The 27,717-nt window shown below is 35.3% G+C and overlaps 1 protein-coding gene across 4 annotated transcripts in view; it reads left to right on the top strand.

Annotated features, from left to right (window-relative positions):
- LOC131438722 (uncharacterized) overlaps nt 1–27,717 on the top strand; it is a 265,881-nt gene that overhangs the window by 129,698 nt on the left and 108,466 nt on the right. For all 4 annotated transcript variants that reach the window (XM_058608933.1, XM_058608930.1, XM_058608931.1 and 1 more), the window contains one exon: nt 17,282–17,414. In XM_058608933.1, coding sequence (XP_058464916.1) covers nt 17,282–17,414 — 133 coding nt within the window. The remainder of the gene's footprint in view (nt 1–17,281; nt 17,415–27,717) is intronic.

Below are 27,717 nucleotides of genomic sequence, written 5' to 3'. Positions count from 1 at the left end.
GACTGAGCGGAGACATATATTGGAGAAGCCAAATGAATGAAAAACTAACAGAAAATAATAATAATTTATTGGAAAAGGATACGCTCAGAGACAGGACTCGAACCTGCGTTCTTATGCATTCCGTGCATACGCGCTACCATTTCGCCACTCTTAATCTTGTTATAGTCACTCTAAAATGCCAGTCAGACATGGTAGAACGTACATCGAGCATGGTCTACATCCTGGCCGTCACCCGACCGATCTTCTATGTCCGTCAAACACTAGTCTTCTCGTTTTATACCTATTTTTTCGCTCAAGCATTCGCGCAAAATTACCGCATAATTTTGAAAATTCGCATCAAAACTCAACTTTGAAAATTTTTCATGAAAATCACATAAAAACATTATAAAAACACACAAAAAGAGGGTATAGAAAAAGAGAACACTTAAAAATTCTAAATAAGACAGAAAATATAAAAGAATTGTAGACTGAAACAAAATTGAAAAAGTAGAAGAAATAGAGGGAGAGAAGAATATACTGAAATCGATAGAGTTGTCATGGAAAAACATAAACGAGAAAAAGAGGAGAAAGAGAAAAAGAAAAAAACGGGGAAACAATGAGATAGAGACCGAGTATGACATACAGATTGAAAGAATGAGATAAAAATAAAGTGTGCATTTGTGAAAAGAGCTGTAAAACAGATAACAAGCAAATTGAACAATAAATAGAAAAACGGTGAGAGAAAAAAAGAAAAAAATTAAAACATTAAAACGAACGAATGGTAAAAGAAACTGAAACCATAAAATACAGTGGGACAGAAGAAAAAAGAAGCTACATAGTTTATGAGTGTTACAAACGAAGAGATATAATGGTAGGGAGGTAGTACAAAAAGTGAAGGGGTGGAAATCAATATGGACATCAGGCTGAAGAATTTCATATTTAATCTAGTCATGTTAGAGAAGGGTGTTTATTTTATTAAACCATTCGTTTCAAATGACGGGATTTATTTTATTAAAAATTTCTCAATTCCAGTCAGTTATTTCCTGGATAATCGCATCCAAAGACACTTGTTCTACGTGCACAAAAGTTTGAATAAATCCTTCTTAAATCACTGTTTTATGTGGCAATTCTAGTAATATAGATAGCCAATGATCTCATGATTTAGTCAAAAATGATTGCACGATTACAATTTCTATTAGTTGCCCAGCGATGATTTTTGGTCGGGCTGTTGTGAGCAAAAACAGATGCACTGCTATCGAAACAATAAAATGGCAAGCAAAGCATTTGTTTACAACTAATTTTCTGTCCGTGTGTCTGCTCAGCTCTAAGTACCATTTAGAAGATAATTACTAAAACCTTTTGGGAAAAGTAAACCGGTAGTTGATGCTTTAATATGATTTCCGATACTCCTCACGGGAACGTTTCGTGGGTCAACGGTTAACGAAAATCACTGCCATAATTTGATAAGGGTACCGGAAATGCACGGATACCTACCAGGAATATTCTGTTAGGTGAGGTGAGCGTTAAAAATCGTAAAAATTGAATATCGTGGTGTTATTCGATTCATTTGATTAAGTTTACCTTTCCGTGCGCTCCAGTGAACCGATAATGTTTCGATGGTTCGAATAATTTATTTGCGGAGATGGTAATTAATTATATTCCATGACTTCGAGCTAGAATCCTCTTCTTTGTGCACTGCAAAAAAATAAATGAAATTTGCGGGTAACGCAAATGCACATTCAATGTAATTAATAGATAACGATAGTTCATTAAATGACATAATTTAAAATATTTGATATTCTTATTGATTTACATGTAGGTAAATTTTTTTTCTGTGTTGAAAATCACATAAAAAAACGAATAGGAATGGGGAATTCACATGAATCTCTTGAAAATAATTGCTTTCGGTCAAAGTGTAATTTAAAACTATTTGTATTTTTTTCTATTGAACTCAAAATTTCTTCATGAACCTTATGCATACTGTTAAAATAGGGACATTGCATGCCCCTCATCTAGCGATTGTACTGCTGCTGAAAAAAAATGTGTCAATTCAAAGCGGGTCACTTCCAAATCGAATATTATCAAGTATGAAATATCTCGGTACCAGAATGATTCGGAATTTCCCTTGTAAACAGTTTATATTGAGAATGTTAACGTGCAGTCATACGCACCCTAAAACATCCTCCGTAGTGGCGTAAAATAAACAAACTCCAACGTACACGAGCAGTCCATTTTTATTCATCAGACTAATTTGAGACGATGTCAGTCGCACAGCGGGAAATAATTTATGTTTTCGTCAAAGTGGATATTCGATATACATATTTGCTTTTCCACGAAGGTCTCTTTCCCCGATGTTGGCGCCTTCACAAACATCCCTCTCCCTTTCTCTCTCTCCTCTTCCATTCCAGTTCAAGGTGATGGCAACGATGTAACCGAGTACATACGTACTGCCCATCTTGAGCTCAGAAAGTACACATAATGCGGGGCGGGGAACGGAAGCGAAATTTCATTCTTTCAAATCCAGACCCTTTTGCAATGGATTTTTTTTCCTTCAATTCAGCTCCTTTCTATTGCATTCGACGTCGATGTTCCTGCCTGCCGTTTGCCTTGGAAGATCGGGCGGTTGACCGGCACTTGGCACTCGCGGGGGGGCGGGTGTGCGTGTCGGGTCCCGAGTGGAAACGAGCAAAGGACACACTGTTTTAGTTACGGCTTAAAATTGTCCTCCCCACTATTCGCTCAGCGCTGCGTGAACGTGTCCGTTCCGTTTCCGAGAGGATTGTTTCCCCCGGTTGTGCATCCGTTAGTCCGCCAGTCCATCCATCTTTCGGATCCATGTCCTCGGCATAGTCAGCGGCGAATCGGGTTCCCAGTTTTCCCATCCCACGCCTGGGTGCGGTAGATTGGCCGTCTATTTATTTACATCATCTCGACTGTCTTTCGTCTTGATGCCTTTTTTTTCATTTTTTTTTGTGCGCGACAAGTGGCAATAGTGACGGTTTGAAAATTGTCGGCCTTGGTGGAAATGTTAATGATAGAATAAATTGTGTTTGAAATATAAATCGCTATTGCGATACATGCCGAAACATTTTCTCTAAATACTTAATGTATTCGACCCTTTAGGATGATCCTGAGGATTGTTTATTGGGGCCGTTTCTGTATTCAATTGGGCTTAATTAAACCAAATATAACAACTGATAATAATCTAACAGAGAAACAATCGTTTTTGATAAAAAACTTCTGAAGTAGCCATCTTATTTTTCGTAAGATAATCGATTCTGCTATAACTGCTAGCAAAAATAGCCATACAAGCTAGAATATCACAAATCGCAAAAAATGGAAAAAAAATATAAACAGTATATATAAAACCACAAAAACAGTAAAAATTGCTTAAATATTAAAAAAGCAAACCAAATTAGGAACAACCGAAAAAATGGCAATAGCAAGAATTTTGTGGATGCCACGGCGAAGAAAAGCTTATGTATATTGCCTATGAAATAAGCGTATTTATGAAAAACAGTAGCAAGAATTTCAAAAATTACAAAAATTACGAAAATTACAATTACTAAAATATCAACAATGATGACGAAAATGTAAAAGTTGCCAATATTACACAATTTACAAAAATTACAAAAAGTGCAGAAAGTACAAAAAGTACAGGAAGTATAGGAAGTACTGAAATCACAAAAAGTAAGGAAAGTACGAAAAGCACAATATGTACAATTAGGTACATAAAAAAATTACGAAAAGTGCAAAATGAACTAAAATAGCAAAAATTTCCATAAAAGCAAAAACAGTAAAATTTACAGAAAATGTCAAATAATAATAATAAAATAATGAATAATAGCAAAGACTGTGAACGGATAATAATCCAACCGAGGAAAACAATTGCTTTTGAGTAAAAATTTCTGGCTTCATTATTTTTCGGGAGATTGTCGACTTTGACTAAACTGCTAGCAAAAATAGCAAAGAAAGCTTAAATACCAAATTACATAAATTAAATAAATTAAATATATTAAATAAATTACATAAATTACATAAATTACATAAATTACATAAATTACATAAATTACATAAATTACATAAATTACATAAATTACATAAATTACATAAATTACATAAATCACATAAATTACATAAATTATATAAATTATATAAATTAGATAAATTATATAAATTATATAAATTGCATAAATTACATAAATTACATAAATACATAAATTACATAAATTAAATAAATTACATAAATAACATAAATTACATAAATTACATAAACACATAAATTACATAAATTAAATGAATTACATAAATTACATAAATTACATAAATAACATAAATAACATAAATTACATAAATTACGTAAATTACATAAATTACATAAATGACATATATTACATAAATTACATAAATTACATAAATTACATAAATTACATTAATTACATAAATTACATAAATTACATAAATTACATATATTACATATATTACATAAATAAAATAAATTACATAAATTACATAAATTACATAAATTACATAAATTACATAAATTACATAAATTACACAAATTACATAAATTACATAAATTACATAAATTACATGAATTACATGAATTACATGAATTACATGAATTACATAAATTACATAAATTACATAAATTACATAAATTATATAAATTACATAAATTACATAAATTGCATAAATTACATAAATTACATAAAAAACATAAATTACATAAATTACATAAATAACATAAATTACATAAATTACTTAAATTACATAAATTACATAAAATACATAAATTACATAAATTACATAAAGTACATAAATTACATAAATTACATAAATTACATAAATTACATAAATTACATAAATTACATAAATTACATAAATTACATAAATTACATAAATTACATAAATTACATAAATTACATAAATTACATAAATTACATAAATTACATAAATTACATAAATTACATAAATTACATAAATTACATAAATTACATAAATTACATAAATTACATAAATTACATAAATTACATAAATTACATAAATTACATAAATTACATAAATTACATAAATTACATAAATTACATAAATTACATAAATTACATAAATTACATAAATTACATGAATTACATGAATTACATGAATTACATGAATTACATGAATTACATGAATTACATGAATTACATGAATTACATGAATTACATGAATTACATGAATTACATGAATTACATGAATTACATGAGTTACATGAATTACATGAATTACATGAATTACATAAATTACATTAATAAATGAGTACAAAAAGTACTAATAGTACAAAAAGTAAAAAAGTAACAAAGTAAAAATGTACAAAAAGTACAAAGAGTAAGAAAGTAAAAAAATACAAAAAGTACAAAAAGTACAAAAAGTACGAAAAGTACAAAAAATGTACAAAAAAATGTACAAAAAATGTACAAAAAATGTACAAAAAATGTACAAAAAATGTACAAAAAATGTACAAAAAATGTACAAAAAATGTACAAAAAATGTACAAAAAATGTACAAAAAATGTACAAAAAATGTACAAAAAATGTACAAAAAATGTACAAAAAATGTACAAAAAATGTACAAAAAATGTACAAAAAATGTACAAAAAATGTACAAAAATGTACAAAAAATGTACAAAAATGTACAAAAAATGTACAAAAAATGTACAAAAAATGTACAAAAAATGTACAAAAAATGTACAAAAAATGTACAAAAAATGTACAAAAAATGTACAAAAAATGTACAAAAAATGTACAAAAAATGTACAAAAAATGTACAAAAAATGTACAAAAAATGTACAAAAAATGTATAAAAAATGTACAAAAAATGTACAAAAAATGTACAAAAAATGTACAAAAAATGTACAAAAAATGTACAAAAAATGTACAAAAAATGTACAAAAAGTGTACAAAAAATGTACAAAAAATGTACAAAAAATGTACAAAAAATGTACAAAAAATGTACAAAAAATGCACAAAAAATGTACAAAAATGTACAAAAATGTACAAAAAATGTACAAAAATGTACAAAAAATGTACAAAAAATGTACAAAAAATGTACAAAAAATGTACAAAAAATGTACAAAAAATGTACAAAAAATGTACAAAAAATGTACAAAAAATGTACAAAAAATGTACAAAAAATGTACAAAAAATGTACAAAAAATGTACAAAAAATGTACAAAAAATGTACAAAAAATGTACAAAAAATGTACAAAAAATGTACAAAAAATGTACAAAAAATGTACAAAAAATGTACAAAAAATGTACAAAAAATGTACAAAAAATATACAAAAAATGTACAAAAAATGTACAAAAAATGTACAAAAATGTACAAAAAATGTACAAAAATGTACAAAAAATGTACAAAAAATGTACAAAAAATGTACAAAAAATGTACAAAAAATGTACAAAAAATGTACAAAAAATGTACAAAAAATGTACAAAAAATGTACAAAAAATGTACAAAAAATGTACAAAAAATGTACAAAAAATGTACAAAAAATGTACAAAAAATGTACAAAAAATGTACAAAAAATGTACAAAAAATGTACCAAAAATGTACAAAAAATGTACAAAAAATGTACAAAAAATGTACAAAAAATGTACAAAAAATGTACAAAAATGTACAAAAAATGTACAAAAATGTACAAAAAATGTACAAAAATGTACAAAAAATGTACAATAAAACGCATAAAATTTGCAAAATCTCATCGGTTCTTTATTTTAAACGTTAGATTGGTACATGACATTTACTTTTTGAAGATAATTTCATTTAAATGTTGACCGCGGCTGCGTCTTAGGTGGTCCATTCGGAAAATCCGCTTTTTTATCGACAAATTTTGTTCAGCGATGAGGCTCATTTCTGGTTGAATGGCTACGTAAATAAGCAAAATTGCCGCATTTGGAGTGAAGAGCAACCAGAAGCCGTTCAAGAACTGCCCATGCATCCCGAAAAATGCACTGTTTGGTGTGGTTTGTACGCTGGTGGAATCATTGGACCGTATTTTTTCAAAGATGCTGTTGGACGCAACGTTACAGTGAATGGCGATCGCTATCGTTCGATGCTAACAAACTTTTTGTTGCCAAAAATGGAAGAACTGAACTTGGTAGACATGTGGTTTCAACAAGATGGCGCTACATGCCACACAGCTCGCGATTCTATGGCCATTTTGAGGGAAAACTTCGGAGAACAATTCATCTCAAGAAATGGACCGGTAAGTTGGCCACCAAGATCATGCGATTTGACGCCTTTAGACTATTTTTTGTGGGGCTACGTCAAGTCTAAAGTCTACAGAAATAAGCCAGTAACTATTCCAGCTTTGGAAGACAACATTTCCGAAGAAATTCGGGCTATTCCGGCCGAAATGCTCGAAAAAGTTGCCCAAAATTGGACTTTCCGAATGGACCACCTAAGACGCAGCCGCGGTCAACATTTAAATGAAATTATCTTCAAAAAGTAAATGTCATGTACCAATCTAACGTTTAAAATAAAGAACCGATGAGATTTTGCAAATTTTATGCGTTTTATTGTTTAAAAAAGTTCTCAAGCTCTTAAAAAATCACCCTTTACAACAAATGTACAAAAAATGTACAAAAAATTTCCAAAAAATGTACAAAAAAAGTACAAAAAATGTACAAAAAAAGTACAGAAAAAGTATAAAAAAAGAACAAAAAAAGTACAAAAAAAAGTAAAAAAAAAAAGTACAAAAAAAGTACAAAAAGTACAAATTAATCCGCGTGTGTTTTTGCTTGAAAATGCTACCAAGTTTTTAGTTTTAACGAAATTATTTTAATGACCGTCGTTTTAAATGACAATTTCAAATTTCAATCACTCATTGCCCTGTAATATTGGAACTGCAAGATAAATCAAAGATAGAAATTGTATGAAACCTTCTAATTTTTTTTTAATCTAGACGTGGTACAATCGATTAAGTATTTTATGAGATATAGAAATGAGTTTCTCTTTAAAGTTTTGGTCATTATTAATGGTACTTCAAGAAACGGTATTCAGAGCTAGCATAACCATAAATAGTTCGTATGTCCATGAATTCGTATGACGAATAAATTGAAATAGTTTTGAGCCCAACTTTAAAGATTTTTTGATATCGTCATCTTCTATGACGGGTTGAATTTTGAAAACTTATCACCCTGTAATTTCAAAATAGGTATATAATAGTTTGAATTGTTGTATCTCAAATTCGTCTCCCAAAATCAGTGAACCCGATAAATTCGATAAATTTAAATTTGAAATTTTTGCACTAATCATCCTGGATCTCCGGAAGCAGAATTCGGATCTGATTTAAAAACAAGTAGTTTTAGTTAGATTTGCGAAATCGGTTCAGCCATCGACTAGCAAAATGAGTGACATTATTTTAATTTCATTTTATATAACATTCTGTGGTTCCGGAACCAGAAATCGGATCAAAATGAAGTTCAGAAACCTTATATGGAAGCATAGGACTGTTCATATGAGTCTAAGTTTGTAGAAATTAGTTAGGCCATCTACGAGATTTCACACATAAATTTGCTTCTCCCGACGAACCTCTTCGAATGGTATGAGAGTGTTAGAAGTTGTGTTCTTCCAGCAATTATTGCTGCAAGCAGCATAAATCAATGTAAATACAAAATTGTTTTGAATTGGAAAATACTTTCATCTTTCTGCTACATATGCCATGTTCGAACGATTATGTTGCCAAAAATGAACCGTGCTAAAATCGAAGCACCATGATAAAGGGTACCTACAGCACCCTTTTAGGTGCTAAGAAACAACAGCGTAGACAGACAAAAAGTACAACAAAGGTAAGGAATGTAAAATGAACTAAGAAAAGCAAAAATTGCCATAATCGCAAAAACAGTCAAAATTACTAAAATTATAAAAACTACAAAAACTACAGAACTTACAAAAAGTATATAAATTATAAAAAGTACAAACGTGGACTACGTCTATTAGGATTTCTAGTATGAACCAACAAAGTGAATACTTCTTTTGGTTTACAGCTAGTTTCCACAAGGGTAAAACAATGCGTATTTACACAGCATATTTCCAGTGAGGAATTTATATTGATATTGTTCTCGTTCTAAATTTATTTGACAGTCAACCGTTTCCTATAGCAATTATGTATTATTCAACCAAATTTATATTCCCTTCGTTTCGAACTGTCTTGTTTCTCGCTTTTAATGTCATACTCAGGGAATCGTGAGACACACCCTGGCACAAGCGATTAGTTGGAATCGATTTCGATATGCGCCCCGCCTCGAATCGAAGAAGGGTGCCACCAACACCGCGTACTCTGCTGTCGACGAACGGTCGTTTCGTTGCGCGTCGTCCAACCACCACCCACCCCCTTCGAGTGACGTCGATTGCAAGGATTGGTGCGGGCCGGGTCTGTCGGCTGCCAATACAAACAACCCGAGTGCGTCTGCACAAGATGGCACATGCCTCCGTCAGTGGTCGCCACTGTTGCTGCCATGAGCATGTTTACTTATTTCGTTTCGATCCCAGTATGGGGTTAATTTCTTGTTTATTTTGCTGCGCTTAATTATTGAAAGAATTAGTTTAATGCCATCTTTCGCTCGGAGGAACGCATCTACCGATTCTGTCGTGCCGGATTTCGATTCCAACCACGGACCACGGATTCATACTCAACGGAATTGATCAGCCTAGTCATTCGGAACATCACACTTGTTTTTCGATTGTTGAGGTGAAATTTAAAATGGCATATTTCACCGGGACAGTTGCTAATTGATTGATTTCACTTGCCGGCTTGATGACATTTGATTCACGAAAAAAAAATCGCGAAAAATTTCCATATTGAACGAATCTCGGAAATTAAATCAGACCACTCGCTGCACAGTGAACCAAACTAGCGGCTTCCTTTACTTTGTCCCTAGCCCGGTAAAAACGTTCCATCGTTCTGCTATTGAACCGCTATTCTCTGGTGCGTGATGCAACGCCAAACAAATGCGGAGGTATTTTTTTTACAACGGTCCAAACAACATTCTCCCTCTCAACCGACAGCTCACACATTCACCAGTCATCAGCATCAGTATAAAAATTAAATTTTCCGCGATGCCCATCCATCCATCGGGAAAATAGCTCCAAGCGGATGTCCATTTGCAGCGGCAGCCGCTCCGCCACCCAACCGGACCATCCTTCGGTCATATGTTGTATGTGGACTCATCACTCGATATGTGGAATGTCCTTCAACTACGCGACTGGAGAAAAAAAGCGTCCTGCCGGAAGCGACAAAAAATCCCGCGTGATAAACAATATTACCTGCAAAAAACCATCAACAATATGTGTATGATTAATTTGTTTAATTAAATTCAGTATCCGGGTGCACACGGCTTCGTTCCTGTGTCCCAACCACTGATTGAGTGAGCAGTTCCTAGTTCCCTCCCCATCGGCGGTGGTTGTCGTCGTTCTACACTCGTCCGACTAGCAATCGGTGGGAATAAATGATAATCATATTAACACGCTTGGCGAGAAACAGCGCTGGCGTGGGTGTGGGCATGTGATGATGATCAGGTTGATCGATATAGTCTTTATTTGATTTTTCAATTTGTGTTGTTTTTTATATTCTATTTTTGCACGCAGTCTCACAAGTTTCATATTACTTTGCTGTGTGCTAGTACTGATATTAGCATTTATTTTCATCAGATTTTTCAATGACTGAGTGGAAACATATATTGGAGAAGCCAAATGAATCAAAAACTTACAGAAAAGATGATTTTTTGGAAAAAGATACGCTCAGAGACAGGACTCGAACCTGCGTTCTTAAGCATTCCGTGCATACGCGCTAACATTTCGCCACCCTACGCCTTGTGATAGACACAGCTCTAAAACACGACTAGGCATGATAAAGCGTACATCGATCATGGTCTACATCCTAGCCATCTCACGACCGGTACCATACATCTTCTCTGTTCATCAAACACTACACAGAAAAAAATAGTGAAATTTACACGACGTGTAAATCAATAGTATGATGAAATAGACATAAGTTAAAACCATGATCAATGTAAAAATAAATTGAATTGCATAGATTTTCCAATGAACAATACTTTCTCGTAATTTTCTTAACCGATTTTCACAAACTAAGATTCAGATAAAAGATCTTGAAATTTTTAAAAAAGTCCCCGAAAAGTTGATTCAGATCCGACTTCCGGTTCCGGTATTACAGGGCGATTAGTGAAAATTTTCAATTTCATGAGTATTTTTTCACATGCGATGGCGGAAGGAGTTGTAAATTTTTATAAAACCTACAGCTAAATTCATCTAGTTGGCAGATCTTGTTAGCTCGTGAATATATAAAACTACTTTGGGACTACTAGTCCCCGGTTTACGCTTTCGAAAGTACCTTCCTAGAACGAAACTCACTTCAATTTCTCAGCAACGGTTAAACCGATTTTCATGAATCATGATTCAAATTAAAGCTCTCATTGTCTTTAAATATACTGTGCAATTTCATCCAGATCCGACTTCCGGTTCCGAAATTATAGGGCGATGAGTGTCAAAACATTTAAATCGTCATTCAAAATGACGATGCAAAACTGGTACGCGTCGGTACATGCGGCTTTGCTCCGTTCGCAGGTTGTTCAATTATTTGTAGCGTTCAGGGCTTCCACATTTAAATTTATATATTCAGGTGGAACATATGTAAATTTGAAAATCTTTTATTCGATTTGTACCTACTTATGAGTGTTATTACAAAATCATGATAACGATGCTTTTCTTTAAAAGTACACTGATTGCCTTTCTCATATAGAAGTTTATGCAATCACTTGAAAGATTGACTAGTGAAAATTGGCCCAGATGTCTAAGTGTTATATCTCATTCGACACAGTTCATCGATCTGAGCAATGTATGTGTCTGCACTGTTGGTGATTGCCGAAAATTTGACAGAAGCTGCTATATTGCTACCTATATTGTATACAACATTGTCAATCCGGTAGAAGATGCTACAAGAACTCGAGTCTCTCAATGCATGAACCGCGAGAGAATTTTTCTACATTTCTTCGCTCCACTTCATACTCTGAGTATTTCGAGGCCCTTAAAAAATTTACAGTCTGATAATAATCGTTGCTGTGTGGAATTTCCCAAGAGAGAATCGCAAGTTGACTATTATCGCTAAAATCGAATCGGCGATTCAACTTGATGATTCTCATACTAGATTGCAATATTTCAAAACCCTTGTGTGGAGCATTCACAGACATTTTCATAGACACAACTTATACAAAGGTTATATGATCATAGTTAGAATAAGCGGCAATAGTAAAATGATTCTATCGCAATTATCAATTGCCTGTATAGAATCGGATCGCGAAACGAGAATAAGCGACCGTTTGTTGCTTCAGAGAAGATCCCCACAGCAGCGTGCTAACCTTTGAATCTCAGAAATGTCATCGAGAGAAATTCGCTCTCGTACTGGTATCGATTCTATGTTAAATGAGCCATGCCGGGTGTTTGTTGTTGCGATGATATCCGTCTCTCTTTGATGGCACTGATTCAGTCGTGTGAAGAGTTGCTGGTGAGCGTTCTTTGATACGATAAAAGCCATCCTTGTGTGTCTGTGTATTTTTGTGTGAGAGTATGTGTCAAATAATGTCACTCATAGAATATAAAATCTCGTAGTCCCATAGGTTGAATTTCATCATGCTTTCATAGGTTAAAGTGTGTTTAAAATTGCACACCGTCGTTCAGAGCGACGATGCAAAAAAGGGTAAAATTCTTCTAGATTTGGCTTGAAATTGATTCAATTCTTAGGGGTTATGTTAGTTACTTAATAAACGAACCGACTTTGGCTATACTGGTTCCAAGTTCTCGGTTCCAGAAGTACCGGAAATAGTGGTCAAAAACTCCAAAACGAGGTTGCTGTTTAATTTCATCCGGGTCCCACTCCCGCTTCCGGAACTATAGGGTAAAGTGTGTTTAATCATTTAGTGGGACGATGCGAAATAAAGAAAAAATCTTATTAACTTGACATAACAAATTGAGACAATTATGTTAGATTTTACCCAAAAAAAGTTTTTCATTTCATTCAAAATTGAAAATAAAATTATTCACACAATCTTCCAGTGATATTTTTGGAAATATAAGTAATATGAGAAAGGCATCATTACACCGCTAGGTGGATTAAGGAAGGTTTTGCTATAAGCAATCATAAGGCGAACTGTATTCAGTACAACATTAAAGATATAATTTGCGAAAAATAATAAGACAATTATCTCTTTTGCAAACCAACCAGCGGTACCAATATTCATCCAGTTGTATGTTTTGATTGACTTAGTAATTATATAGTCTATTTTAAACTTTTACTAACCTTCAAGCTTTATTTTTCGCTGATTTTTATATAATAGGATTGCTCATTCTGTGTCTGTTTTATATCGGGATCCAATGCCAATATTCCTTGCTCTTCAACCAGTTCTTTTGCCAGTAAATCCGTTTTTTTATTTACATTGCATTTCTTCGTCGTCCTTGGAACCTTAGCTGAATTTCTGCAGATTCATTTTGTGCTAGATGATCGAATAAATGTTCCCTGATGACTTCAACGATTTTGGAATACTTTTCTTGACGATAGTTGCCAGACTTGAGCTGCTATAGGAGATACATTAATTCCATAAGTACCTTTACTGAATACCTCAAATCATACGCTAGATCACTGTGTTGGACGGATACTCAGACGAGTAAAGCCGCTGATGGTATTTCTTCTAAATCATATCTCGATGTAGCTACCGGTATTTCTTCTAACATATTTCCCGATTTTTCTGGCGAAGCTGTCGTAAAATCGAGTTGGTTGGTGTGTACTTTCAATAGAATATATGGTATGAATGTAATCGACATAAGTCGCTAATATGCATTGTAGTATTCACAGTAATTGCGCACTGCTTGAAAAAGCAAAGTGTTCAATCATACTATCTGTTACTTTACGACGCTTAGACGAATAAGGTTTCCCATTATCACGAAAAGGTCTACAACAATTATATTTTCCCATCTTCTAGTTTTCGAAAACGTCGTATTCTCATTAAATATCAATTTTCTCGATTTTGTTTCTCATATATCTCGAAAATCATTGCATCTAGGAAGTAGCCCTCTTTGAACTTGTTCATTGAGCGTAACTTTGACAATAATATTTCATTGCTCAGACACATTTAACATATTTCTATGAAAGCATCGTTTTTCGAAGATCATTAAAAAGTTTTCCTTCGGGAAATTCCAACATTTTTTAACATTCATTAGTTTGCTTGTAACTTGACGTTTTTGTGATATAAAATAAAAAACCGTACGGTTGAATAACAGAAAATTTTGAAAGAAGTTTTTTTTGAATTTTTGAAAAATCTCTTTTTTTTTTTAGAAAATTTAATACAACTTTCTTAGAAAATTCAACCTCTTCTTAGCCACAAATTCCGTAGAAGCTATGAATTTTGAATTATAATAATGCGCCAAATATTGAGAGAAAAAAATTTCTAGAGCAGTGAAAAATATACCGATCACACATGCAAAGTTTCATTCAAAACCGAAGGGGGTCGTGCCAGAATTTTGTCATTTCAGAACAGTTTGGTGTATAATTTCTCATATGTGAGTAGAAGAGTTTGGACTTTTCCAAATGATTGGAATAGAAGTTCCATACGAACTGAAAACGAGAGACATAGAACAGGTTTCAGTAGCTGTCGTTCTTTACTGGAAATTAAAGTGGCTCCAAGCAACTAAATTCCCGCTCTGATAAGCACTCTGAAAACATTTAACTTTTATTGGATGTTTTGCAGTGCGCAGAATGAAATCGGTTCTGTTTCGCAATCAGAGATGCTGCACTGGAACCCATGCTCTCATAGGTAGCCTCATCTAAGCAATTCGTTCACAACCGATCGCGATTCTTATGCTTCTCCACTTAACTCAGACACTTTTCGCCAAATGTGTACAGTGTTGGAATAATCGTGATCATAAAAGGTCATTTCATCACTCGTGAAAAAATCACTGGTGAACAAAAATCAGTTCAAGTGATTAAAAAAAAATACTCGGTGACTGGAAAAATCACTTCAGAGATTTTCATTCATGAAACAAGTATCCACAAATCACCGAACCTCACCGGAATTCACAAGTGATTTGTTTTTGTCTGCGAAATTTGATGACGAATTTCCACCGACAAAGATATCGCTGAAGAGATTATCGAAAGGGAGAAGAGTCTCCGCTGATATTTCGATGCTGAATTTCCCATACGCTTCAGTTCGACATCGAATTCATTCGTGCAGGGTAAATTGTTATATTTTCATTAATAAAAAAATCTTCACTGAATAAATTCGCAACTGAGAAATAATGACTGCAATGTTTTTGATGCACGTTGAGTGGTCAATATTAGCAACAATATTTTTTCCTCATGCCAATAGTGATTACAGCGACGAAATGTCGTTTTAATTCCAGCTGGTTGATTACACTGCACTGTTTAAATTAAACCCAATAAAACATTATTTAACATGAATTTAATTGATTTTTAATCAGCTTCATAACATTCTTTGTGATTGTTTTTTTTTATTAATGTTCCATTATCATGATAATTATTATTAATCTAAGCACTTGCTGCTTCTATTGATGATATTACTTTACCACCGCGATATTGCCGAATCAATTTTGAATACACCATCACTTAACAATCACCTTACAACCTGTTCAATTTTCAGAATGGTTCAGTATTGGTTCATCGGCAAATTTATTCATTATGTATTCTGCAAAGGGTTGAGATATAACGGCTATGAAAATTCATTTCCCAAAAATCTTCTGTTCGAGAATGGTATCAGATGTATTCAAATTGCGAACTTTTCTCCTAAATATCATCGAGGAGAATTTTCGCTTGTTCACAACTGATTTTTTGCCATGTGAAATCAGCTTGAGTGAGAATCGCGTTTGCAAAAAATTAGTACTGAACTTTTCTGCAGTTAGTTTTCTGATCGATGATTTTTTGTCTGAAAATCACTTGTGAAAAATTCCGGTGGCGATTTTCGAAATTTTGATTACACTGTGTGTATAACCTTACAACTGCTTTGCTGTTCTTGCAATTTTCGTAGCAGTCAGTTCGGTTTAAATACCTTAATGAAAGTTTTTGATGTGCTTATTGCAAATCTGTTCTGTAGAAACAGCTGTTTTATATATTTTAGCTAATATGCTTGTTGAATGAAAAAAAATGTGGGTTTCATTTGATCATCAAGATCGTCAAAAAAAGAGTGACAAGTTTAGGAACATAGGTAACACACTCAATAAGTGGTGTGACTAACTATGAAAAACACATATTTTTTGCCAAAAATCGATTTTATTCATCCATGCAATCTCCTTCAAAAGCAATACAACCCATCCAACGCTTCTCTGACTTCTCGATGTCATGCTTGTAGAAGATTTTTTTTGTTTTCCTCAAAATAGGCTTCACATTTAGTAATTGCTTCTTTATTTGAGATCAACTAATAGCCAGTAGTCACTGGGAGCCAGATATGGACTATTTGGCGGATGAGGAAGCAATTCGAAGTGTAATTTGTTCAATTTAACTATCGTTGCCATCGACTTGTGAATCGGCGTGCATTGTCTTGATGAAGTAATGTTTCTTTTTTCGACATTTGAGGTCGTTTCAATTTGATTTTGGCATTCAAACCTTTCTAACATTTCTATGTAGTATTCGTTATTGATTGTTTTCCTTTCTTAGGATAGTCAATGAAGATTATACGATGTGCATCTCAAAATACTGAAGCCATAACCTTCCCAGTTGATTGTTGTGCCTTTGTTTTAATTCCAGAGTGAAGTGATGGATCCATGTTACATCCATTGTCCCATTTCAACGCGAAACTTTTGATTTAATACTTATAGAACATGGCCATACAGTGCTATGAATCATCAACACGTTATTGTTTTTGATCGTCTGTGCGTAAACGCGGCACCCACTTTTAAAAGAGCTTTCGTATGACCATATGTTCCTAAATAATTATATACACAGCCTCAATTTTTCACGAAATTTCGATCGATTTCCACATGACAAACTCAAAAGACTGTTTTCATATGCTTGTAACGTTTTCTGTCGGCCGGGTCCGTCTTGTTTCGCCTTGATGTAATAAGGGATTGGCTTGCCGATTTAACTGTGTTTAAAAACTGCCTCTTACTGTTTGTGATCTATGAGACTTTAAACTTCGACATTCTATGATTTCTGTAGACAACGTGTAAAAGAAAATTTTAAAAATGTACTATGATAAGTCCCAATGGCCAACTGACGGAACTTTTCCTTCCTCTTTTCCAGGCATGGAAGCCATCATGTCGGAGTTCTTTAACGATACGACAACCGCGTTCTACATTATCCTGGTGGTTTGGTTCGCCGATCAGTACGATGCCGTTTGCTGCCACACGTCTGTCACGAAACGACATTGGTTAAGGTAAGTGGAAATGATTTGTTTTGTTTTTGTTTTTTTTGTTGGTTTGCACTGGTCGTGCATCGTCTGGCAAAAATGGTGCTTTAAAATTTTCTTTGCCTTCCTTGTTGGCTGGTTCTTTATCTGTTGATCCCGTTTAACTGGGACTATTTTTCACTCGAACATTCAAGTCAAGTGCACCATGGCCATGGCGACGAGGACGAAGAAAGCTTGGAGTGTTTTTTTTCTTTTATTTCTGCTACGGACTCACACAGATTTTTCTCGTTTCCTGTCCCCCTTCAATCATCCCCTCCGAATGCTTATTTTTCAGCAAGTAGCGTTTAATTCATATCTGTCATAATATTTTTCCGTTGCTTTTTATCTTATCAAAACAGTTCCACTTGCGAGCTTCAAACGGAACGAGAAGGCGGAAAATGGAAACGAACAAAAAAATCGCGAACAAAATTTAGCTTCCCCCACGAATTTTTTTTGTTACTGTCGGAGAGTTGATATCTCAAGTTTCGCATCTCCTCTTTTCAGTCGGTGCACTAGAACAATAATTGGCAATCACAGAATAAATCCTGCCGTGTTATTTGGGAAGACAGTTCTGGTGTCCTTCCCGCAACCGAGGGGCTTATCTGGAAGAGTGATGCTCCTATTTTCTCATTCTGTTGAACCTGTATGCTCAATCATCAGCTGCTTTCTACCTTATTATATTTTTATGATAGTACACAGAAAAAACTAATAAAATTTACTCGACAGATAGACATCAGTTGAATCTAAAATCTGATTTAAAACCATGATCGACGTACAATTAAATCAATGAACAAGACTGTTTTGCCTTCAACGTATATTGTAAAATGAAGTACCATAAAGTTAGTTTCCTACACTAAATGTGTACATTTACATCTTTCTCATGTCATAATCACAAAGATGGTTGAGAAAACCTCAACATCATTATAAAACAATTTTCAAATCTGAATATAATGTAGTGAATAGTGAACTAGTAATAACACATCATAACACAACATCAAGCATAATTGTTGGTTGGCGGTTCAATGCATAGGGCGCTGGTCTTAGTTGGATCGAAGCAGAGTAACGCACTCTCTAGTTTATCATTTTACGAAAAAGTGAGTCGTTCTGAGAAACGTTTGATTTTTGGATTTGAGGATGACGTCGATGTTACTGACCTTTATCGTAGAGCTATAGAAGAGACCTTCGTACTGTTCAGTACGCAAAATGTGTAAGAATTGAATCGGTCAATGATTTTATTCAGCTACATGGTGGAAAGCAGAGTACAAATCAGTTGAAACGTTGCTGGACGTTCCAATGAAAAAATGGGATAGAGCACGATGTAAGGATGCGGTTTAAAAAAAATGTTTTACGGTCTCCGTAGTCAGCTGAAATTCTTTAGCTAGCCAGCACAATCAATATTTACTCTGCATAGTACCTGTAATATTTGGTATATTAAAATAATTCTTATCTTTAATCCACCATCCATATTCAATTTTTTCTTTCATCGAAACAGTTTTGTTAAAATATTTCTTGCCTTTTTATAAAGATAATTTCTGACATTAAGTTGGGCTCATTTTTGATACCAATTTATTCAGATTGAGTTGTTCACAAGTTTGTCAAAAGAAGCGTATCAGCAATAATACATTTGAACGTGATTATAGGTCACTATCTGAAATAAATATGCGGATGGAAATATTATTATTATTAATATCATTTATTTTACGGATGGAAATAGGTTGTACGATTCTATCTCCGAAATTTGACATATTAACCATAGGATCTTCAAACTTGACCCTACAACCCAATTTTAGTCCCAAACGAGTTGTGTTTTGTCGGTTACGTCACTTATTCCATTATATCTCCGAAAACAGAAATGACAGCCATTTGATCTTCGAACTTGATTAATGGCCCAAAAGTAGCTTTCAAAAGAACTTAAGTTTGTTACAATCGCTTCAGCCACACAGATAAAAATATTTTGTGAATTTACTTCTATTTTCATGCACATATTTGGAGCAGGTAATTAAACATAAAATTACTGTACAATTTTGTACATTTCAATACAATTTAATCGCAAAATAAGCGATAATTGAAAGATACAGTTATATTCATTGAAAATTCAATGCAATCCAATTTAGTTTTGCATCGATGAAGGTTTTCAATCAAAATTTCGATTCAACCCATGTCTATTTCATGTTACTATTGTTTTACATCTCGTGTAAATTTCATTATTTCTTTCTGTGCATCTTCGACGAAATTGAACGGAAAAAGCGGGTGGGTAGTGTTAGAGACATAGCCTGATTGACGTGAAACGAATAACGTTTTCTTGATGAAAATAAAACTGTACCCTTTTAAAGCACGATATCTGATGGAAACTTGGAGATTCAGATTACTTTCAGCAATTAATTTGCTTAAGAAATCTAAGGGTGGGTTATATGTTAAAATTAACCAATATTTGGGACAAACCTAATGTGAGATTTCTGAAGAATATAGACCCATCGAAAATCAACATCTTGTTTTGGAACCTAAATTTTGGAACTGAATTTCACCTTCATGCTCGTTCATACTAAACATTTTGGAAATGTTCAATTTTCATTAATTTGTGGTTATTTCATACTACTAAATATTTTATCATAAACAGCTGACCGTATTTCCGATAATATGAAGAAAAAATTATGTTGCTGAGTTAAATACAACAAGAGGTATTCACGATTAAGTTCTATCCATTCTTGTACAGGGTATATTATGAAAAGGCGTCCCATACTAAAGTAAGTCGGTTACGTCATTTATACACTTATATCGCCGGAACCAAAAGTGACAGGAATTTGATCTTCGTACTTGATCAATGACCTAGTAGGAATCTTCAAACGAACCTAACAGATCGGCTGAAAAGTTCGTATCGTTTCTAGGAGAGGGCGCCACTAGAATTAAATCCATACCATTTTCAGTTAGTGCCAACCTTCAAAAGATACGTGTATAAATTTGACAGCTATCTGATTATTAGTTCCTGAGATATTGCATTTTGAGTGAAGCTACTTTTGTTATTGTGAAAAAAATGGAAAAAAAGGAATTTCGTGTGTTGATGAAACACTACTTTTTGATGAAAAAAAGTGCCGCCGATACCAAAAAATGGCTTGATGAGTGTTATCCAGACTCTGCACCGGGCGAAGCAACAATTCGTAAGTGGTTTGCAAAATTTCGTACTGGTCATATGAGCACCGAAGACGATGAACGCAGTGGACGTCCAAAAGAGGCTGGTACCGATGAAAACGTGAAAAAAATCCACAAAATGATTTTCAATGACCGTAAAGTGAAGCTGATCGAGATAGCTGACACCCTAACGATATCAAAGAAACGTGTTGGACATATTATTCACGAATATTTGGATATGAGAAAGCTTTGTGCAAAATGGGTGCCGCGTGAGCTCACAATCGATCAAAAACAACAACGAATTAATGATTCAGAGCAGTATTTGGAGCTGTTATATCGAAATGAAACCGATTTTTTTCGTCGATATATAACAATGGACGAAACATGGCTCCATCACTTCACTCCGGAGTCCAATCGACAGTCAGCTGAGTGGACTGCACGCGATGAACCGAACCCAAAGCGTGGAAAGACTCAACAATCGGCCGGTAAGGCTATGGCGTCTGTATTTTGGGATTCGCATGGTATAATTTTCATCGACTACCTTTGAAAAGGGAAAAACCATCAACAGTGACTATTATATAGCGGTAATTTGAAGAAGAAAAAAGTTTTGTTTCATCAAGACAATGCACCGTGTCACAAGTCGATGAAAACCATGCTGAAATTGAACGAATTGGGCTTCGAATTGCTCCCTCGTCCACCGTATCCTCCAGATTTGGCCCCCAGTGACTTTTTCCTGTTCTCAGACCTCAAGAGAATGCTCGCTGGTGAAAAATTTAGAAGGAAAGAAGAGGTAATCGCTGACACTGCGGCCTATTTTGAGGCAAAGGACAAATCGTACTACAAAAATGGTATCGAAAAGTTGGAAGATCGCTATAATCGCTGTATCGCCTCTGATATTGATATTAAACGATACGGACTTTTCAGCCGAACTGTTAGGACTGTAAGACTTTAAGTGCTTTAATATGCACTAACTTTGCTTCGAGATGGCTATTTTTGGCGAGTAAAAAAACTGCAAGTTTAATAGTTTGCTGTTATAGAGAAAGATGTAAAGAAGAGCAAAGTTCTCAAAAATTGTATATAAATTCATAGAGCTCACAGGTATTGTAAGATGATACAGGTATTGTAAGACCACACAAGCTCTCATCGGATGTACCTGGTCTCGGAATCCGGTTCCGGAAGTGACAGATATAAAAACTGTCCCAGAAAGTATGGACGCACTTTGATTTCGCTGTAAATAATTCACAAGTGTTAGATATTCAAATTTTATTCGATATACTGATAATATTAGACTACAACAACAGAATGTTATTTTCAACATTTGCTACTTAGCCATTGTAGACTAGCTGGCGCACCTTCTTGCGAACGTTCCTCATTAAATTCCGTACAGACTTCTTGGCAACAAGTTTTGACACTTTTTTCCAATCTTTTTCGAACTGTTGAGTGGTTCAGGCTCCCGAAACATGTTTCCTAATATGTGCCTTCGTTAATGCCCAAAATTCCTCAATTGGTCGAAGTTGTGGGTAATTTGGTGGATTCATGTCTTTTGGGACGAAAGTGACATTTTTGGTAGTATACCATTCTACCGTTGATTTCGAGTAGTTGCAAGAAGCAAGATCTGGCCAGGATCCTTGTGGCTTCGAATCATGGGTAGAAGTCGTTTTTGTAAACATTCTTATATGTATATTTCGCTGTTTATTGAAGCAGTGGTGATAAAGGGTTTCGAAATCTTACCGCAACTACAAATTGCTTGCCAGACCATAGCTGTCTAACCAAATTTTTCGACTTCAATCGATATCTCGGACTGGTTTAACACTTGCCCTTCTCGCACCGTATAATATTGTGGTCCCGGCAAGGATTTGTAATCGAATTTCACGTAGGTTTCGTCGTCCATGATTATGCAGTTCAAATTTCCAGCAAGAATCGTATTGTACAGCTTTCGAACCCTCGGCCTGATCGTTGCTTCTTGTTTCGGACTACGTTTTGGTTGTTTCTGCTTCTTATAGGTTCGAAAAACGTTCTTTAGCACCAAGAACATTTGACTTCGAAGTGCCCACTTTTTTGGCCACATCCCGAACTGAAGCCTCTTTCTTTTACTCAAACGCCTTCAGTATACGTTCATATAACTGAGGGTTAGCAGGAACTTTTTTTTCAACCCGTTTTCGGTTTATCCTCAAAGGTGTTATCCTCGCCGAACTTCCTGATTTCATTTCGCACGACTTTTTCACTTACTCCTTCCATTTTTGCTATCTTTCTCAGTGACAGTCCGCGTTCTGTACACCATTTGTACACAATTTTTCGACGTTGTTCTGCTGAAAGTCCACGCATTTCGAAACAAACTAATAAAAACGAATAAACAACTGCACAAGTGGTTGGAGAAGAGTGTAAACAACAGGATGCAGCCAAAAAAATTGACAGATTATGAACCATTGCGAAATGGCAGCGGTTTTTGGTTGTGTCCATACTTTCTGGGACAGTCTTTAGTGTTTAAAAACTCCAAAACCGAAACTCCGGGATAGCTGAACCGATTTACTCAAATTCAAACGGAAACTTACTTACATTTAAATGAAAGATCTTATGGTTCCATACAAAGTTACTGAATTTCATTTGAATCCGACTTCTGGTTCCGGAATCACAAGATGATATGTACCAAAACAGTGAAAATAATGTCACTCAATTTTCTCGGAGACGGCTGAACCGATTTTCACAAACTCAGACTCAAATGAAAGTTACTACGGTCTCATACAAAAGTTCCCGAATTCCATTTGAAACCGACATTTGTATCCGGAATTACAGGGTGATAACTGGAATGTCTGAATATGTTTTCGAAAATGACTCAACCGATTTTTACGTGTCTTAGATTCAACTGAGATGACATATCCAGTCAAAAGAAAATCTAGATTATTTTTCAGATCCAACTTCCGGTTCCGGGAGTAAAAATATTAATTTAAAGAGTTCTTTTTCCATAAGTAATCATGTGATAAGTAGTCAATTCTTTGAATTGACCAATAAATTTCTATAGTTTGCCGATCAAGATAGTCCAAGGCCAAATATATTCATATCAGATTTATATCAAATCAAATTCAAATTAACAGAATTAATAGTCCTATAAAAATATCCAAATCCGACTTCCGGTTCTCACATTATTAGGTGATAAATTTTCAAAATTTCAAACCGTCAAAGAAAAGTCGGTGGGTAATGCCAGAGACATAACTGGATGACGTGAATACAAATAAAACTAACACATATATTCATACTTTTGAATATCTTAAAATCATTCCCATAAGTTAATATATTGTGTGAATTGTGGAAGGTTTCATTTCTTTTCTTCCAGAGTTGTAACGGCGCACCTAATTTAACACGTTATTTGCCTCATTAATGGCAGGATATAAGAGATGAGGCAGGGTGTTCGTCTGCAGAAGTACGCACAGTACGAAATGCATAATTTTATTGGAAGAAAATATCCTAAAAGTTCTTCAAAAATTAGTTTAGTGATATTAATAGTCTAACGGCGTAGGCTAGAATGAATGGAACGAGTCAGTTTATACATTTTATGCCTATCAAGTGGATAATACGAGAATGCAATGTCGCTCTCTCCATCAAACCCGTCGTCCCAGAACGAAAAATACAAACGAGCGTTATGAGATTTTCTCTTCAATACTCGTTAATATTATCTGAACTATTCGAATGATCTGAATGACCCGAATTTCACTATACCGGTATCCAGTTTTCGGTTCCGGAAATAGTGATCAAAATCTTTAAAATGGAGCTCACTTCATTTTCTCAAAAATAGATGAAACGATTTTCATTAACTCAAATTCAAATGTAGTATTAAAATGTAGTAGTATTATGCTTTAATATTGTGTTCAAAACTTTTTTAATATGTGTATTTGCTATTTTTATGTCTGGTCTTCGACTCATCAGTGTAATAGCAGCAGTGCTGAAAAAATTCGTTATCACAATGGTGACTCGAGCTTACATTGAGACAACACATATATCATCGTCCACCCAACGACGATTGTCGCTAATTGAATCATAACAAGTATCATGACTGCCGAACCCTTTCAGTATCATTGGAAATTGATTTCATGAAAATGTAAACAAAAGTTATCCCCCTATCACCCGGCGATGAGCCAGTGATAGACGACAATATTTGTCTCATTCGACATTCAGTTGAGCATCAACGGTATCATATTCATTCCTGAGAATCATCGTCAACCGGGTCGATTGGGCCCTTCCAATCATACGCAGTTCCCAGCGCCCTGGAGAATAAGTCTTTGTTTAATTTAATAAGTAAAATGTTTTCCAACGTATCTTTCCCAAGGCCAGTGCGTTGATTAGAGAGAACCAAGGCAAGGGCACTGAAAGACCGTTCAACAGAGACTTGGTTCGATGGTGTGGATAGTACAACCATTGCTACTGCATATATCTCTGGGTGCGTAGTCTTACGGCGCAACCAATGGTCCCACACGTTGTAGTTATGTTTTTGGCGTGGCTCTAGGTCCAAAGACTTAACTTGTTGAAGAAACCCGGTCTCGCAACCAAGATTCACGGATTCACCAAACATTTGCGTAAGATACTGATCAAAATCATCGGTAGACTCTGACGATTCTCTACTTGTACTAGCCGGTGTTTTACCCAGTTGGCAGATACGTTCCCATGTATCGACTATGTATTGCTGAATTTTATCTTTTTCCTCAGCCGTGAATATTTTAGAACCTCGATAGTTGAACCTTGGATCCAGGTATAATGCCATCTGAACCGCCTTCAATTGGCGCAAAATGTTCAATCTATTGTTCAACGACCGAAGTAAATGGGGACTGAAAGAGTTTTCGCGAACTTTCTGTACCTCACTCGTTGCCATCAGCCATGCCATATAGAAGTCAGATAACGACACGTGCTTCTCTTGCATTTGCTTTGTGCAGATGTACAACGGCTTAAACGTATCATAGTAATGCTCAATGAACGACCATTGATTGGAAAGGTCTAGTTCGGGAAAATTATCGGCCAACTGGTTAAAAATCCTTTTTTGGTGTACGAACGATTCCATCATTTTGAATATACCACCCCATCGTGTCCTACTCCAGACGGGTGGGTATGAAGCATCGTAGCTTTCAAACTCTGACCGGTACTTCACCAGCTTACATTTTCTAGCAACAGCAGTGATGGCTCGGATAGACTCATCGGATTTATCAACAACATCCAGTATTGCAAGCTGTAAGGTATGCACGGCACATCTCACAAGAGTAATCCTTTCGGACAGTTCATTGGCCAGTTCAGCAGTAACGTTTCGTTCACACTGTTTATCATCCTCTATCACATCCGACTCATCCAGCTCATCTATGTTCGTACCATCAGCCTGCTGCTCTGTAGGCATTACGTACGTATCATTGTTTAATTTTCTAACCGTTGCCACCATATTAGCCCCATTGTCGCATGTCACGGAAAATATGTTCTCAAGAGATAGCCCATAGTCGGCCAAAGTATCCATAACTTTTGATTTCAAGAACACCGCTGTTTGACTTTCTTTGATTTCGATCATACCAAGGGTACGAATGACCACCTGCTCGTCTAGGGCATACTGTACATTGATGCCTAAGATATGGCGATTGTGTCGGGCAGCAGAATCTATTTTCAAGCAGACGAGCTTGCCTTTCATCTCATCTATCAACATTTCTTTTAGACGACAGGCAGTCTTCGAGAGATGACATTTCATTGTGACACGGTTCAAAGTGCACCCAAGAGTCGTTGTAATCGGTTTCAGTAAGTCTTTGAAGCCTTCCCACTCGAAGCAGGAAATAGGAAGATGATGGAAGGTCGTCAGCTTAACTGCTGACGCAATTAGTAACTGCCGGTCAATAGCTATCAAACGCTTAGGAATTACTCTTTCCTTCTTCTCCATTGGATAGGCAATTGTAAGGAGATTGTTTGCACATGCACGTTCCGTATGTACGGTACGAAAGTGACGGATGAAGTTGCCAGGGGCAAATCTACTCTGGACGTATGGACATCCTGACGCGGGATCGATGTTGCAGATAGCTTTATCGCCCTGTCTTACTACCAATGACGACGCAATGTCCGTCAGTGACCGCTGCAGCTTATTGCGGTCTGCTCTTGTTGTAGGTGCCATCGTATAAACACCACACAAAATTTAGTCGTTAATGGTTTAACTCTAAATACGCTCCTCTATCTAAACACACACACTTGATAAATACTTCTTTGATCAATATTGAATTCGCACTATATCACTATAACCTTGTCTGAACCGGATTCGTTCGGAATACGATACGAAACCTGACAGACTCTCCCTCCTACGCCTCCGACAAGTGCCGGAAGCAACGGTGGTATCTCATTGTTGCCCGGGAGATAATATTTTACCCGAGCTCCCACCTATCTGGCAGTGGGCCACGGTAGTGCACCACTTCACCAGCGCTCATATAGCTATTCGCCTCTCTGTTCGTACCTGTCCCTCCAAACCGTAGTTAGCAATTCCAACAACCTACATATTTTCAGTTAGCTTTTCCAACAACCTATCCGATTTTTTTTTCTTAGCTAAGTCCAACACTTTTTTAGTTATTCCAACAACCGATTTAGTTCAGTCAACACCCGCATTTTTTTTCCAAAACCCAGCTGTTTCACATATGGTAGTGCCGTCCCCGCTCTGTCGAATGCAATTGACGTGAGCGTAGTACGCGGGATAGGTGATAAGTTACGAACGTAGGCGCAATGCCTATCCGTGCGGGATATGTGCCAGTTCGTACATGGGTAACATGCTGGAAGGCCGCAGCATGAGAGGCATACGCTTAGTAAACCGGGTTGACCGGTTGCAACTTGGTCACATTTGTATGGAACAAAAAATTTGTGCGCAGATTTTCCAAAACGGACTTCACGTCGTGAAAGTACGTCGCAAAACTACCAGAACGCACCATATGTCGTTACGTTCGTTTACCAAAGTAAGCCGTAACAACGATTTTAAATAATGCCTCTCGGTACGAACCATCACCATGGACACGTATATGGGCGGTCCGCTGTCTATGCCGCATCGATAGGCGTTAACGGTTAACACTGTATACATAACTACGGACGCGTATACGGGAGCGGTTCGCTGCATGTGCATCGCTGTTAGGCGTTAGCCATAGATACGTTTTCAACCAATCACCAATCTTAA

Source organism: Malaya genurostris, chromosome 3 (assembly GCF_030247185.1).
Source record: "Malaya genurostris strain Urasoe2022 chromosome 3, Malgen_1.1, whole genome shotgun sequence".
Lineage (NCBI taxonomy): Eukaryota > Metazoa > Arthropoda > Insecta > Diptera > Culicidae > Malaya > Malaya genurostris.
This window is presented reverse-complemented; position numbering and strand designations above follow the sequence as displayed.